This window comes from Capra hircus, chromosome 28 (genome assembly GCF_001704415.2).
Source record: "Capra hircus breed San Clemente chromosome 28, ASM170441v1, whole genome shotgun sequence".
NCBI lineage: Eukaryota > Metazoa > Chordata > Mammalia > Artiodactyla > Bovidae > Capra > Capra hircus.
The window spans coordinates 1,841,279-1,857,672 of record NC_030835.1 but is presented as its reverse complement, the minus strand read 5'-3'; the positions used below and the strand labels follow the sequence as shown (position 1 = coordinate 1,857,672).

Sequence of the window (16,394 nt, the reverse complement as noted above, 5' to 3'; positions counted from 1 at the left end):
GAGAAATCTGTATGAAGAAGCAACAGTTAGAACTGGACATGGAACAGACTGGTTCCAAATCAGGAAAGGCGTACATCAAGTCTGTATATTGTCACCCTGCTTATTTAACTTACATGCAGAGTACATCATGAAAAATGCTGGGCTGGATGAAGCACAAGCTGGAATCAAGATTGCCAAGAGAAATATCATAACCTCAGATACGCAGATGACACCACCCTTATGGCAGAAAGCGAAGAAGAACTAAAGAGCCTCTTATGAAAGTGAAAGGACAGTGAAAAAGTTGGCTTAAAACTCAACAATCAGAAAACTAAGATCATGGCATCAGGTCCCATCACTTCATGGCAAAATAGATGGGGAAACAATGGAAACAATGACAGGCTTTACTTTGGGGGGCTCCAAAATCACTGCAGATGGTGACTGTAGGCATGAAATTAAGATGTTTGCTCCTTGGAAGAAAAGCTATGACCAACCTAGACAGCATATTAAAAAGTAGGGACATTGCCAACAAAGGTCCGTCTAGTCAAGGCTATGGTTTTTCCAGTGGTCATGTATGGATGTGATAATTGGACTATAAAGAAAGCTGAGCGCCGAAGAATTGATGCTTTTGAACTGTGGTTTTGGAGAAGACTCTTGAGAGTCCCTTGGACTGCAAGGAGATCCAATCAGTCCATCCTAAAGGAAATCAGTCCTGAGTATTCACTGGAAGGACTGATGCTGAAGCTGAAACTAATACTTTGGCCCCGTGATGTGAAGATCTGACTCTCTGGAAAGACCCTGATGCTGGGAAAGATTGAAAGTGGGAGAAGGGGATGACAGAGGATGAGATGGTTGGATGGCATCACCAACTCAATGGACATGAGTTTGACTAAACTCTGGGAGTTGGTGAAGGACAGGGAGGCCTGGCGTGCTGCAGTCCAAGAGGTTGAAGAGCCAGACACTACAAGTTCAAGATCAGGGTGTCCACGTGTTTGGTTTCTTCTGAGACCCTCTCCTTGGCGTGCAGACGGTCACCTTCCTGTAGACCCACCCACACATGGTATTTATTCTGTGCGCGTGCACTCCTGATTTTTTTTTTTTCCCAGACTGAGCAACTGAAGAACCTTTTAGAAGAGAATAAAGTAATATTGTCTTAAAATTATCCTTAGATTCAGTAACAATTTTATAAATTTCTTCTTTGTAAATTTCTTTTATTTGATTAAGTAACAACTGTACAAAGATGTTTAAAATGAAAGTATTAGTTGCTCAGTCATGTCTGATTCTTTGTGACTCCATGGACTGTAGCTGGCCAGGCTCCTCTGTCCATGGGATTCTCCAGGCAACAATACCAGAGTGGGCTGCATTCTCTTCTCCAAGGGATCTGCTCAGCCCAGGGGCTGAACACAGGTCTCCTGCACTGCAGGCAGATTCTTCACCATCTGAGCCACCGGGGAAGCTCCACAAAGATATTCACCACATTGTATATAATAAGGAGACCCCTGGGACCACCATTAGTTTAGTTAAAAAACTAATAGCTAAGACTTAGTATATCAGCTAAGTCCTCATATGTCAATCCAACTAATTTTATGGCCATTATCATATTATTATGAAGATCATTATAAAGTATGAAAAATATAATTAGGATAAATTAAATAAATACAATATTTATGTCACTTTTGAACACATTTATATGAAACTTAATATCTGTGTGGAAAGTCCTACAAAAATGAAAATGATTCTTTGAAATATAAAATTATAGATGATATTTTGTCTTTAAAATAACTGTAACCTTAGTAAATGGATGTTGCCTTTTCAAGATGCAATATAAAATGAAAACATCATTTAGACCTTAGATTTCCCATGTATGAAATCAGAGATTAGATTATACATTTCTATGGTTATTCTGATTCTATACATTGAGAAACTGAAGGGAAAACTCACTAAAAATGATACATTTTGAACCAATATTCCTGAAAAGTAAAATAACAGACTTCAAGAAAAAATTATAAATGATCAGATATTGAACTTCTTTGAACTATTAACAGCGAGGACTGATCGGTTTTGTTAATCAAGCACTGTAACAATCCACTCCTGAATTTGGTGATAATAACAAAAACAGCAAAATCAATACATTAGTTTTTAAAAGGGAAGTGGTGATTTCCTGCTCAGATGGTCTCCTCACTTTGTTAAATTTCTGATCCAGATGACTCCATGGAATATATTCGTTACTTAATCTTATTGGATTGAGTCTAACATGGCTAAACACAACTTTCCACAGATGATTTCTTTCTTCCTTTGCTGAGCTATTTGCTACTTTTACATCCTGAAGTCATAAATCTTTTCAATCCAAAGACAGTTCTCCTAGAGAATGTTACCTAGCTGACCTTTCACAGGTTTAAAACACAGCTTCACTGTATCAGTCAGATGAAAGGAGTCTGACTCGTCCCTTTAAAAACAGGCTCTTCTCGTCAGTCATGATGTGGGTCCAGTAGGCCGGGAGGAGCCTGGATAGAGCCAGTTGTTTCCTGAGATGATAAAGCGCTCTGTGGGCCTGCCTTTCGGCTGCTATCTGTTGTGTGTGTCTGTCCTCAGTCGCTCAGTTTTGTCTGATTCTTTGCAACCCCCGGCCTATAGTCGACTAGGCTCCTCTGTCCATGGAACCTTCCAAGCAAGAATATAGGAGCAAACTGCCACTTCCTCCTCCAGGGGAATGTTCCCAGCCCAGGGGCTCCGCCCATGTCTCCTGTGTTGTCAGGCAGATTCTTTACCACTGCACCGCTGGGAAGCCTGAGTACTGCCTAAAAGCAGCAAGCCCCCTGGAGCTCAGAGACCACTGCACCGCTGGGGAAGCCAGAGTAATGCCTAAAAGCAGCAAGCCCTTGGAGCTCAGAGACCACTGCACCGCCAGGGAAGCCTGAGTATCGCCTAAAAGTAGCAAGCCCCTGGAGCTCAGAGACCACTGCACTGCCGGGGAAGCCTGAGTATCGCCTAAAAGCAGCAAGCCCCTGGAGCTCAGAGATCCACACTGAATTCTGATGGTGAAAGCTGGTCTATTGCTTCATTTGGAAAAATGGAGTTTTTCTGTTTCTGTCTAGTTTCTTTCTGGCATACCAAAAAAAAAAAAAAAAAAAAAGCACTGTACAAGTTATCTCTGAAGTGATTTAATACAGAGTTCTGCTGTAAACCTAAGTTTACAAAACCCAGTGAGATGTGAAACATTTAATTTAATATGCTCTCCAGGTTGTGGTGTCATCAGTTAGCCATGGGGAATTAAAAATGAGAATATTTATTTATGTCCAGGGTTATATCTGTAAAAGTGAATGATCCAGCTCCTGCAGGAAAAGTATTTGTGGGAATATAAATATTATCCATTAAAAAAAAAAGAACCTTGGAATGTGTGTTAATGTACAATAATGGTTAAATACATTTCCTTTTCATACATGTCTCTCTAAATTTCCATGTATTTCTTGCCGTAACAAAGTGCCACATAGACTATGTGAGTAAACCAACAGACATTACTCTTCTCAGTTTAGGAGACTAGAAGTGCAAGATCAGGGTGTCCACGTGTTTGGTTTCTTCTGAGACCCTCTCCTTGGCGTGCAGATGGTCACCTTCATGTAGACCCACACATGGTATTCATTCTGTGCGCATGCACTCCTGATTTTTTTGTTTTTTTTTTTTTGTTTGTTTGTTTTTGTATGACCTAATCTCTTCTTAAAAGGATACTAGATTGCATCAGGGCCTCCCTGGTATCCTAGGACCCCCACACCCACTACTTCTACTATCAATGACCATGTGACCCATTCACAAACACTTTTGATGAAAAGCTAAATATAAATCTTATTCTACTTGATATGCTGTGTAATAAAAACACCATGTGCTTGGAGACAACTGCTTTAAGGCAAGAGTTTAGGCAGTGAAAGCAGGCTCACATTTAAAAGGTACCTAAAAGATATTCCTCAGTATCATGAGTCATATAAAAGAGAAATTATAACTGTTGACATATCAAAGAACAGTCTTTTTGGACAGCTTTTCTGAGGAATTAAAGAAAAATGGAATCTGTATGTAAGTTCAATTTTGGAAAATAATGCATTTACTCTTCAAACTTTTTATGGGATCCCTTTTGAGAACTTCAAATGTTAAAATAACCTAATTGTATATTTGAAAAATATGTTCAACAGCAAATTAGATTCTCAAGTACATTAGGATATAAGATAACAAATGTAATTATATTGGAAATACCCCTAAGTTTTAAGCATAGTAAAAGCCTATCTGGATTATTCGGCTATTTTATAAACAACAACAGGAAAGGTAAGGTACTTGAGCTGGGATTAGCAGAGCACCACACAGAGGCCATTCCTGTGGTCAGACCCAGGGAAAAGATGTGGAGATGATATAGAGAGGGCCACACATGCCAGTCCAGCAGCACTCCCAGCTCACTTGCAGCGGTACACCCGGTCGGCTCTCATTACCAAAAGCCTATGTAGGGACTGGCACATGGGGGTCATGCAAAACACACGCCTTGTCTAAGCAGACAGTTTCATGACCAAACCCTACTCATGGAAGCTAAAAAATGGTTTTCAGAATTGGGTCAGTCTTGGCCATGAGAGTAATTTGAGGAACTAAAGAAAAAAGCAACAGTTTTGGTAAGGCCCTATCTACCTAGAGAACAGAATAAGAATGCTATTGTAAGTTAGTTTATTTATTATGGTTAATTAGTAAAAACCTGAACTAACAATAGGTCTAGCTCATTTTTATATTTCTGTAACACAATTAAAAAAGAAAATGATTACAGGAGATAAAGCTAAGCACAGAAGGCCATATGTGCCATCATAAATATGCCAAATTGCCAAATAAATAATTTACATGACTCGTACCAATATGAGAACAACAGTGACTTCACTTTCATGGTTTATCTGTTTTAATCCTGATAGCATACCTTGCAGAGAAAGTGTCATTGGGTAGGTCTGAAAAAAACTTTCAAGGTTCATTCGTTTCTGTATCGTTTTAAAACGATACTGTTCCAAAGCAGCTAAATGTACTTGATGAGATAAATGCATGTGTGGGGCTTAATACCAAGCAACAGCCTATCTGGCATCAGTCGTCAAACAATTACAAAACAGAAAGCACATCCTGTACAAGCTGACAGACCCGTTAACTCAGGAGCACTGTGGGCAAACGTCCTGACGCTGCAGGAGTTACCAGAGAGCATTAATTCAGCATTAATAAAACGGCAGCAGATAGATGCAGCTGCCAGACGGACGGAGAAATAAGGTTACTGGCCTTGTTAAGCTCCCGTCTGATCTTCTCGGGCGCAAACTGGTCGAGGTAGCGTCGGAAGTGCAGGGCGTCGATGGCAACGATCTCAGTGCTGCGCCGCTGCCAGTCGTCCCTGGGGCAACAGACGGGGGCGAGGAGGAGTGGGGAAACGCACTCAGCAGACAACAACCCCCGGCAGGGCAGGGTCGGAGACTTCGGCAGGGTTAATACATTACAAACCAACCGACCAATGGCTTTATGTCTCAGCAAATCAGGAAGTCCAAGGCACACGTATTGTGGAGTACCAAGCATTAGGCAGTAAAATGAAAAGACAGAATATACTGTAAACAGATACATCATTAACAGTGAGTCTTCGAGGTTAAAAGATTTGGTGGGCAAACCAAAGGGAGTTAGCTCTCTTGTTTTCCTCCCAACACCAAAGACCTGGCCTTTGTATCTGGACAAGAGCTCTTTCCTCTGTTCTGGAAGAACTGCTCTAAGTCACTGAGTTTGTAACATCACTGTATAGTGTCCAAAAACTAGTCCCAAGGAGTCAAGTGCTGAGGTAAAAAAAAAGTGTAACAATTCAATATTAAATTCTACCTGCTGCCTTCAACTGCTGAGTGCACAGAATTATTTTTAAAAAGGCAAGTAAATCAAAGCAAACAATAACAATTTGCCTGTGGAGACAGGAAAAGTTGGATGAGATGGTGATTTTGGAAACATGAAATTCTAAATATTCATCTCTTCATAAACATGCATATAATGATATTCCCATCAATGCTTCACACTGAAGAACAGCAACAGAAGCCTTCCTGCTAGTCTGTAAAGAATTATAAAGAATTAAAAATCCACCTTAGTAACTGTTGCAGCCATATGCTTTATCCAAAACAAAGGCAGACTAGCAGCTGGACTTGAGGTATTACAAAGAATAAGGCTGTACGGCTACAAGGGCGGGGGCTGATTTTTTCTGCCACAATGGCTCTTCCCACTGAAACACACACACAGGTTTTCAATAAAAATTTGCCTCTAGGGAAGCAAAAATGTTGAAGCGTAAGAATGTACTTCAATAAGAAACCAGAGACAGCAGCATCAAAGCTCACCATAGGTTCTGCCAGCAACTGTTTTATGGTATTAGGCAAACTGTCCCAACACAGGTTTCCCCCACTTACCTAATCTCACAGAAGTTAAGGACAACTAAGAAGGCTGTTTAAAGGCTTTAAGCTGTAATTAGAATCCACTCGAATTAAGTTTGTTGTTGGAAGTTAACTTTCATTGGATGCTTACAATCGACAGCAGAGACGCCTGCAGAGAGCTGTGCCCTTCCTGGTCTCGGTTTAGATATCTGGCCTTTCTTTCTCTGTTCTTCTCTGAGTATATAGAGCTGGTGAATCTGTTTTAACTACTAGTGAACCTGTACTATCGAATTTAAGAAGAAAATTATATTTCTGAAGTGAGAGTAGATGGAAGACAGAACGTACCAGGGCCAAGCCCACATTCCTTAGCTTTGGGCCGTGTGATACTCAAGTAGAGATGAACTCACCTTCCGCTCCTGTCTTCGTGGCTCCGGGCCCAGCGGTATGTTTCGGCATAGCCTGTGTATTCACTGTACTGTTCAGTACCTGAAACAAACAATCTGCCACTATTATTTTTCAGAAAAAATTATTTCTTAAAAACTACACCCTCTTAAAAAAAAAAAACTACACCCTCTAAAGGGTCTCTGTTAAGAAACACAAGCAGATAAAAAACCCCACTAGTCTTAATGACTTATTATTTCACATGAAGAAAAAAATGATGCTTCCAGAAGCAACCACAATATTTAACGCACAGTGAATGAATGGTCCAATCAACAAAGAAAATAAAAGTCTGCCATATTCATTTTTTCTTTGATGAGTACATAAAGACTGTGTTTTATAAAAGTCCACTGTCTTCAGTGTCAGTAAACTGATGGTAATATTTAATTTGCATTGTTGAGAAAATAAATTTTATATAAAACCTTTCCCTAAGAAAAGTATCAATAAGATTAAATTTAGGATTTGCCTACCAATAGGCAAAATACTTCAAAGGGCTTTGTATAACCAGAATATTATGCATGAGAAGACAGGGAGGGAGAAAAGCATAATTAACATCTGATAAGAACAGGTACCAAGCTTGGCCTTTAACACAGGCGTCTAATTCATGGGACCTGAACATAAGAGCAAGGGCGGTGTCCACAGTGGCGATAATTTCTACTATTTCACTAAACAAGCTCATTCCAACTTCTATGGCCAACTCAATAACTGCTTGATAAGAATCAACAAACAGTAAAATTAAAAGCTGAAAACCCTGAGCAAGACAATACTTTTCACGTATGAAAAAGAGAAACAAGACAACACTGAGAACTAAGATCAATGCTATTTTTAGCGCAGCTGACTCTTGAACAGCGTGAGTTTGAAGTGCATGGGCGCCCTTACACTGCAGTTTTTTTCAGTGGTGAATGTTACAGTGCTACACGATCGGCAGCTGATTGAATCCACAGATGTAGTCCCCATAAGTGAAGGAAACAGGTATTCAAAGGGCTAACTTGTAAGTTCCCTACACACGTAAGTTGTATGTGGATTTTATGGTCCTACTTTTCTCTTCAAAAGATATACTTCAGTGGCAAAGTGAAAGTCACTCAGGTGTATCTAACTCTTTGCAACCCCATGGACTATACAGTCCATGGAATTCTCCAGGCCAGAATACTGGAATGGGTTCTAATGCCCTCCTCCAGGGGATCTTCCCAACCCAGGGATTGAACCCAGATCTCCTGCATTGCAGGCAGATGCTTTACCAGCTGAGCCTCAAGGGAAGCCCAAGAATACTGGAGCGGGTAGCCTATCCCTTCTTGAGCGGATCTTCCCGACTCAGGAATCAAACTAGGGTCTCCTCCACTGCAGGTGGATTCTTTACCAACTGAGCCATCAGGGACGCCCATACTTCCGTGGGGTTCCTACCAAAATGAATAAACTGAATCTAGTTATGAAAAAACACGGGGCAACACCTCAAAAGAGATATTCGACCAAGTGATGGTCCCATCACTTCACGGGAAATGAATGGGGCAACAGTGGAAACAGTGTCAGACTTTATTTTTCTGGGCTCCAAAACCACTGTAGATGGTGACTGCAGCCATAAAATTAAAAGACGCTTACTCCTTGGAAGGAAAGTCATGACCAACCTAGATAGCATATTCAAAAGCAGAGACATTACTTTGCCAACAAAGGTCCGTCTAGTCAAGGCTATGGTTTTTCCAGTGGTCATGTATGGATGTGAGAGTTGGACTGTGAAGAAAGCTGAGCGCCAAAGAATTGATGCTTTTGAACTGTGGTGTTGGAGAAGACTCTTGAGAGTCCCTTGGACTGCAAGGAGATCCAGCCAGTCCATTTTGAAGGAGATTAGCCCTGGGTGTTCTTTGGAAGGAATGATGCTGAAGCTGAAGCTCCAGTACTTTGGCCACCTCATGAGAAGAGCTGACTCATTGGAAAAGACACTGATGCTGGGAGGGATTGGGGGCAGGAGGAGAAGGGGACGACCAAGGATGAGATGGCTGGATGGCATCACTGACTCGATGGATGTGAGTTTGAGTGAACTCCGGGAGATGGTGATGGACAGGGAGGTCTGGCGTGTTGCGATTCATGGGGTCGCAAAGAGTCAGACACAACTGAGCGACTGAACTAAACTGAACCAAGTAATTGGCTTATATATTTTAAAAATATCAAGGTGAACAAACACAAGGTTGAGAAAGTGTCCCAGTTTAAAGAATGTACGACAAGTGTATTCAAAGAGAAGATATGTGCACCCTTACGTTCACAGCAGCACTGCTTACAACAGCCAAGACACGGACACACACACGCGGACACACACACACACCACACAGACACACACACGGACACACACCACACAGACACACACACGGACACACACACACACAGTGAACTATGACTGAGCCACCAAAAAGAATGGAATAACGTCACCTGCAGTAACATGAATGGACCTGGAGATTCCTGTACTAAGCAAAGCAAGTCAGCAGAGAAAGACACCACAGGCCATCACTTCTACATGGGGTGTAATGCCACAAACGAGCACATTCACAAAGTGTGCACAGACTCAGACACAGAGAACGGGCTGTGGCTGCCAAGCGGAAGGGAGAGGAGGGGCGAGAAGGACTGGAAGTTTGGGAGCAGGAAAGGAAAATTACTATAGAAAGTGTGGGAACAACAAGGCCCTACTGTAGAGCAGAGGGCACTGTGTCCAGTATCCTGCGACAGACCATAAGGGAGAAGACCATGGAGGAAGCCGCACGCAGACCTACACATGACTCAGTCACTGCGCTGCACAAACGATAGCAACACAACGGTGAACTGTTCTTCAACAAAACTTTTTTAAAAGTCAAATCTTCCCAAATTGATCTGTAGATTCAAAACAGCCTTAATTAAATTAAACTTCTAGGACTGCCCTGGTGGTGCAGCGGATACGAATCCGCCTGCCAATACAGGGCACACAGGTTTGACCCCTGGTCTAAGATTTCCACAGGCTGTGCAGCAACTAAGCCGGTGAGTCGCAGCTGCTGAGCCTGTGTGCCTAGAACCCGTGCTCCACAGGGAGAGAAGCTACCACAATGGGGAGCCCAGGCACCACCACTGAAGGGAAGCCCCCACTCGCCACAACTAGAGAAAGCACGCACAAAGCAACGAACCCCCAGCACAGCCGAAACACGTAAGTAAGTAAACAAAATTATTTTTTAAAATTCTAAGAAGCTTTTTTGTAGATAAATTCAACAAACAACTCTGAAAAACAAAGTTGGAGGGCTCACACTGATTTCACAAATTATTATAAAACTACAGTAATCAAATCAGAAAGAACTTAAAAAAAAAAAAAACCCTCGAAAACAAAACAAAACCCAAAACTCCGAATTAATAAACTGGACTTCAAAATTAGAAACTTCTGTTTTTCAAAAGTAATTGAAGATAATGAAAAGATTTATTCCATGTACCTGATAAAAGACTTACCTAAACCATATAAAGCACTTCCAAAACTCAAGAGTAAAAGACTATACCATGGCTGGTTCATGTTGATGTATGGCAAAAACCACCACAATACTGTAAAGTAATCAGCCTCCAATGAAAATAAAGAAATTCATTTAAAAGAAAAGAAACCCCAACTAAAACACAGGCAAAAAGATGACTTCATGTGAGTAGCCATATGTCAAAACTTACTGAACTGTATACTTTAAATATATATAATTTGTTATATGCCAATTATACTTTAATAAAACTGTTAAAAATGTAATCCATCTTCTTCACTAGACTGACAGCTTCTCAAGGGCAGGAACTATAAATTATTAACGTTTGTGCCTACATTAGCATCTTCCCCTGGAGGAGGGCACAGCAACCCACTCCAGTATTCTTGCCTGGAGAATCCCACAGACAAGGAGCCTGGTGGGCTCAGTCCCTGGGGTCTCAAAGAGTCGGACAGGACCGAAGTGACTTATCACGCACGCACAATGTAAGAATACAGGAGCAGCTGAGCAAGTACTTGCTGCATAAACATAATTAACGAGCAAAACAGGAAGTACACTGAGGTTAAGAATCCAGAAATACTTAATCTGGACTGTTATGTAACTGACATTTATTTAAAAATTCATTTACCAAGAGCATGGCATAGCAAGAGCCGTGAGGAATCACCCAAAGTGAACCCCCGAGTAGCCTAATCTCACCGGACTGCATTTCAACACCTAAAAATCAAGCCTGTCAATAACTTTTATATTGTTTATCTCACAGAATTGCCTGGAAACCCAAATAAAACAAATTTAAAACCCTTCAATACCTTCAGTTGGTATTTGGTGTCATCAGACTTAACTTTGTAAGAGAGCAGAGAAACCAAGGGATTCCCTGGTGGCTTAGCTGGAACAGAACCTGCCTGCCAGTGTGGAAGACATAAGAGACGCAGGTTTGATCCCTGGATTGGGAAGATCCCCCAGAGACGACAAGGGCAACCTGCTCCAGTATTCTTGCCCGGAAAATTCTATAGACAGAGGAGCCCGGCAGTCACAGAGCGCTGGACACGACTGACCACGCAGACACATATGCTACAGAAACCAAAGCCATCTGACTCCACTTATGCAAGGCTGGAAAGAAGCCTGGTCTGCCGGCATGACTGGAAACAGAGAGACGGGAACAATCTTCTTCTGTCTTTGGCCCCGCAGTGGGCAAATCTGTTTATTATTCTTCGCAATAATAATAATAATAATGCCTACTCTGATCTCTTAATTACAGATAACAAACACCTGTCTTTTGAAAAGTGGCTGAAAAATATAAAATACCAATGATCAATTTCTAATGCATTTTAGAGCGGTTTCTGTCTTCTTTCCTATGAGAAACAAAGTTAGGTTTATTTCCTTCAGGTTTGGGAAATCAAAAATGTACATACAGAAGCTTTTGCTCTCAACAAATTAAATCCTGAGTTTTCTAAGGAAACATCTTTCACAACTATGTTGTTTGTTCTGAAAGACAACTGCCCTTAGATTGTTGAAAATTTAAATTTGTTGATAAACTTTTCTGAAAATGCAGAGGTAAACAATGATAACAGCAAAGAAGAGACAAAAGTCTGAATGACCTTTGTGATAGCTCTCCCTAGGGATAGCCTTAAGACTTCATGCTCAAAGATAAATCTTCACCTAAGTTAAAAACTTAAGGAACCCATTTAAATCTTTTCAAGAACTTATTACAACTTTATGAGTTCTTAGATTTAGTAGTAGTAAGAAAAATTCTTATTTTCTTTTATTAGTAATGAAAATTTATGATGAGAACAGCAAAAGATAATTGGAGATTAAAGAAATTCTACATACTAATGGGTTATGCCCCAGCAAGAAGGTTTATACAAAAACCATCTACCCCAATTTTATTAGTATCATTAAAACAGTGGTGGTTATGCAGCAGAAATAACACTCTTGTCTTTCATTCCCATGACTAATAAAAATTAAGAAAAGTCAAACTCCAACTGAATTTGGGTCTTTCCCAATCAGCTGGTGTCATTAGTAGTGATGCAGGGCCGACCAACCTAGATAGCATATTCAAAAGCAGAGACACTACTTTGCCAATAAAGGTGGCTCAGACCGCAAAGCGTCTGTCTACAGTGCGGGAGACCTGGGTTCGAGCCCTGGGTTGGGAAGATCCCTTGGAGAAGGAAATGGCAATCCACTCCAGTACTGTTGCCTGGAAATCCCATGGACAGAGGATCCTGGTATGCTACAGTCTATGGGGTTGCAAAGAGTCGGACACAACTGAGTGACTTCACTTCACTTCAGTCAAGGCTATGGTTTTTCCAGTAGTCATGTATGGATGTGAGAGTTGGACTGTGAAGAAAGCTGAGCACCAAAGGATTGATGCTTTTGAACTGTGGTGCTGGAGAAGACTCTTGAGAGTCCCTTGGACTGCAAGGAGATCCAACCAGCCCATTCTAAAGGAGATCAGTCCTGGGTGTTCTTTGGAAGGAATGATGCTGAAGCTGAAGCTCCAGTACTTTGGCCACCTCATGAGAAGAGTTGACCCATTGGAAAAGACTCTGATGCTGGGAGGGATTGGGGGCAGGAGGAGAAGGGGACGACCAAGGATGAGATGGCTGGATGGATGGCATCACCAACTCGATGGACATGAGTTTGAGTGAACTCCGGGAGTTGGTGATGGACAGGGAGGCCTGGCGTGCTGCAATTCATGGGATCGCAAAGAGTTGGACATGACTGAGCGACTGAACTGAACTGAGGGCTGTTTTTGTAGCGATGGGCACCTCTAGTGTTACTCAATGAAAAGCACCAGTACTATAAACAAGGGGGTCCACTTCTGTCCTTTCTATCAATTCTGTTGATACTCACAAAAGATGTAAGGACCTGTGATGCTTAGGACAATCTGATTCACTAGAGGGCAGGTTTTATACTAAGCACACAAACGTTCTGCCCAGTAAGTTTCATGCCTAGGCATCTTCTTTATGTTCTCACAGAAATTTCAAAACAATATCACAGCACCACAGTAACACCTTTTAGTACCGAAGCTATTTATTGGATGTTCTGGGGGAACATTAGAGGAAAAGCAAAGCAGGGGGAAGATTAGAGTTTTTAATTCCTTCCCTCTATCCATACTTACTGAAAGGTTCTAACTCACGACTGCTCCAGGGAGAATTACAGCAAGTAGAGGAATAACACTGTCTGGATAAAAGCATCTGCCTGTTCGCACGACCTGTTTCATATTCATTTAAAAGTCTGATACCAACCAGATGCCCCACAATGATGATAAATCTAATTTATTTCCAATTTCTCAAACTCTTCTACAGATTCAGGCAGCACAGTCACAGCCATTAGCTCACTGAGTCTGGATGAATCATTGAAGGCATGGAATTGATCAGGCAGATAGATTGCAGTACATGGTTAAGAGCCTCCAAAGAAGGGAGATGGCAGAAATCCAACATCAAATAGATGATGAAATGGCCATTTCCATTAAGGGAACATCACATCACAGATATTAATTAGGAGGCACTAAAATAGAGTTAAGTGGATATGGGGGAAAATGCTGAGGTAAAGTCGCCCCGGGTGTCCTTAGCCTGAGGTGATTACAGATGGGAAGGTGAGTCATGGGTCTGCGATTTTCCATCTATTTTACAATGGCTGCAGGTGAATCAGACCAGATATAACTCCAGAGTGATGAAGCTTTTTTATACTGGGGAGAAACTATCCTTAAAAAAGGAAAAAAATCTAATGTTTTACTAGTCCCAGGGGAAATTACATCCTCTATTTACAGAAACATTGATGGAAAATGGCAGGAGACTGCTTCTCTCGTGCAGCAGAAGCGCAGCAAGTGAGACAGAGGAGCTTTCAGTTTAGATGCCCTGCACTCTAACACCTCTCTTACAAATTCATCTTTAAAAATGGATGGAATATTTTGTTCTGCGTCTTCAGTTCAAATCTAGCTTAACAGCTAAAAATTAAAAATCTTTTAAGAGTATTATTCGATACACTCAAATACTGGAGACAATCACATTCCAGACCTTCAGTACCCTCTAAAACAGTCTGAGATCAATATTCAAAGTATTCATAAGCCCAACAATGAATTTATGACAGTTTAATTTTTTTTGTTTGAAGTTCCATACACTTTTTGTCCCCTAATGACTTCTAACTGCATCCTTCTTAACTGCATACATGATACACAACAGATGCAGACAGATGACCAGTCTGAGTTGAGACAATGCTGAGAATAAAAGGCTTTATCCTTCTCTTTTAGTACATTTTGGATCAACCTCAGAATACTGGATGAAATGCTTCAGGTTATTAACTTCAGGTTATAGCTGCATTTCTATCAAAGAAGAAATTTCTTTGCTGAAGTTACATTCTAAACTTCCCACAAACTCAATCAACAATTTTTATTTTTTTGCCTTACCTCACCAAAACAGCAGAATCACAAGGATATTAAAAAATAATATAGCATTATCTAAAAGGTATGGAATAACTTGTTGAAAGCCCTTTCACCTACAAGCACTTCTAAAAGATCAGGACACATCAGTGAAATGATGGCATAAAAACCTCACAGAATTCCTTATCCATAAAATAATTATTATTATTATAAAATAATAATTAATATTTATTATTATATAATTATTATTATAAAATAATAATTATTATTATAAAAACAGTAATAACTGAACACTAGTAAAACTTGTGAGCATCTTTCTCTGAACTGTAGGAATTAACCAAAGGCTTGCAGCAGTCTGAGAAGTGTTTATTAAAGAAAAATTGACTGAATATTGGTAAACACAGTAAGCTGTGTATATCTTGATAACAAGCCTCACTCTGATCTTGAAGATCCATGCAAGCAGGAAGAAGTGTCAACTGCCTGGTGGAGTGTTGAACGTGAGCCCCAACATAAACAGAGAGCCCTTTGGCAAAGAATGAGTGACTTATAAGTTCTAGGCTTTTAAAGAAATCTCCGTCTAATCATTAGCTAACCACTAATCTAACCATCCAGAGACTTCAGTGACCACACATGAAATATAGATTTCACAGTATTAGGAAAGTCACTAAACAAATAGCAACAAAGACAAACTCGGAGGAAAAGAGAAAATCTGATTCCAAGAGTTGCCACATTTAAAATGTCCAGTTTTCAAAAAATTGAGACATGCAAAGAAACAAGAAAGTTGGGTCCATCTTCAGGGAACAAAAGTATTCATGAGTAACTGTCCCTGAGAAGCTCAGATGCTGGACTTACTAAACAGAAACTTTAAGTCAAATGTTTTAAATATGTTAAAAAAAAAACCTAGAGAAAATTATGTCTAAATAACTAAATGAAAATATGAGAACAATGCCTCACAAATAGAGAATCTCAACAGAGTTAAGAATCAAATAGAAATTCTATAGTTGAAGAGTATAGTACCTGGAATAAACATTTCACTGAAAGGATTAAAAAACAGATTAGAGATAGCAGAAGGAGGAATCAATGAACTCAAAGATAAGTCAATTAAAATTATCCAGTTTCAGAAACAAAAAGAATGAAGAAAAATGAACAGAATTCAGAGACCAATGGGATATCGCCAAATGTACCAACTAAACTCCAACTTTGGCCACCTGATGTGAAGAGATGACTTATTGGAAAAGACCCTGACGCCGGGAAAGCCTGAAGGCAGGAGGAGACAGGGATAACAGAGGATGAGATAGTTGGGTGGCATCACCAACTCGATGGACATGAGTTTGAGCAAGCTCCGAGAGGTGGTGATGGACAGGAAAGCCTGGCGTGCTGCAGTCCACGGGGTCGCAGAGTCGGACACGACTGAGCGACTGAACTGAACTGAACCAACACATGCATAATATGAGTCCTAGAAAGGAAGAGGAGAGAAAGGAACACAAAAAATACTTACAGATATAATGGCCAAAAATGTACCAAATTTATATAAACATTCAAGACATTCAATGAATCCAAATAGGATAAAGTCAAAGAGATCTACACATCATAGGACAGTTGAAAGACAAAGAGGGAATCCTGAAAGCAGAACATAAGGGACAAAGCTTAGATGCATCCCTGTAGGCTGCCTACAAATGCATCTGAGGTGAGCACTGCGACCCCCGAGTCTTAGTCCTGTCATGTACCCCTTGGCGGATGGAC

The 16,394-nt window shown here is 40.6% G+C and overlaps 1 protein-coding gene across 4 annotated transcripts in view; it reads right to left on the bottom strand.

Moving 5' to 3' along the window:
- Window positions 1–16,394, bottom strand: part of PARG (poly(ADP-ribose) glycohydrolase) — a 118,013-nt gene that overhangs the window by 18,368 nt on the left and 83,251 nt on the right. For all 4 annotated transcript variants that reach the window (XM_005699356.3, XM_018042233.1, XM_018042231.1 and 1 more), the window contains 2 exons: window positions 6,779–6,857; window positions 5,260–5,368 (listed from right to left, as the gene is read on the bottom strand). In XM_005699356.3, coding sequence (XP_005699413.2) covers window positions 5,260–5,368; window positions 6,779–6,857 — 188 coding nt within the window. The remainder of the gene's footprint in view (window positions 1–5,259; window positions 5,369–6,778; window positions 6,858–16,394) is intronic.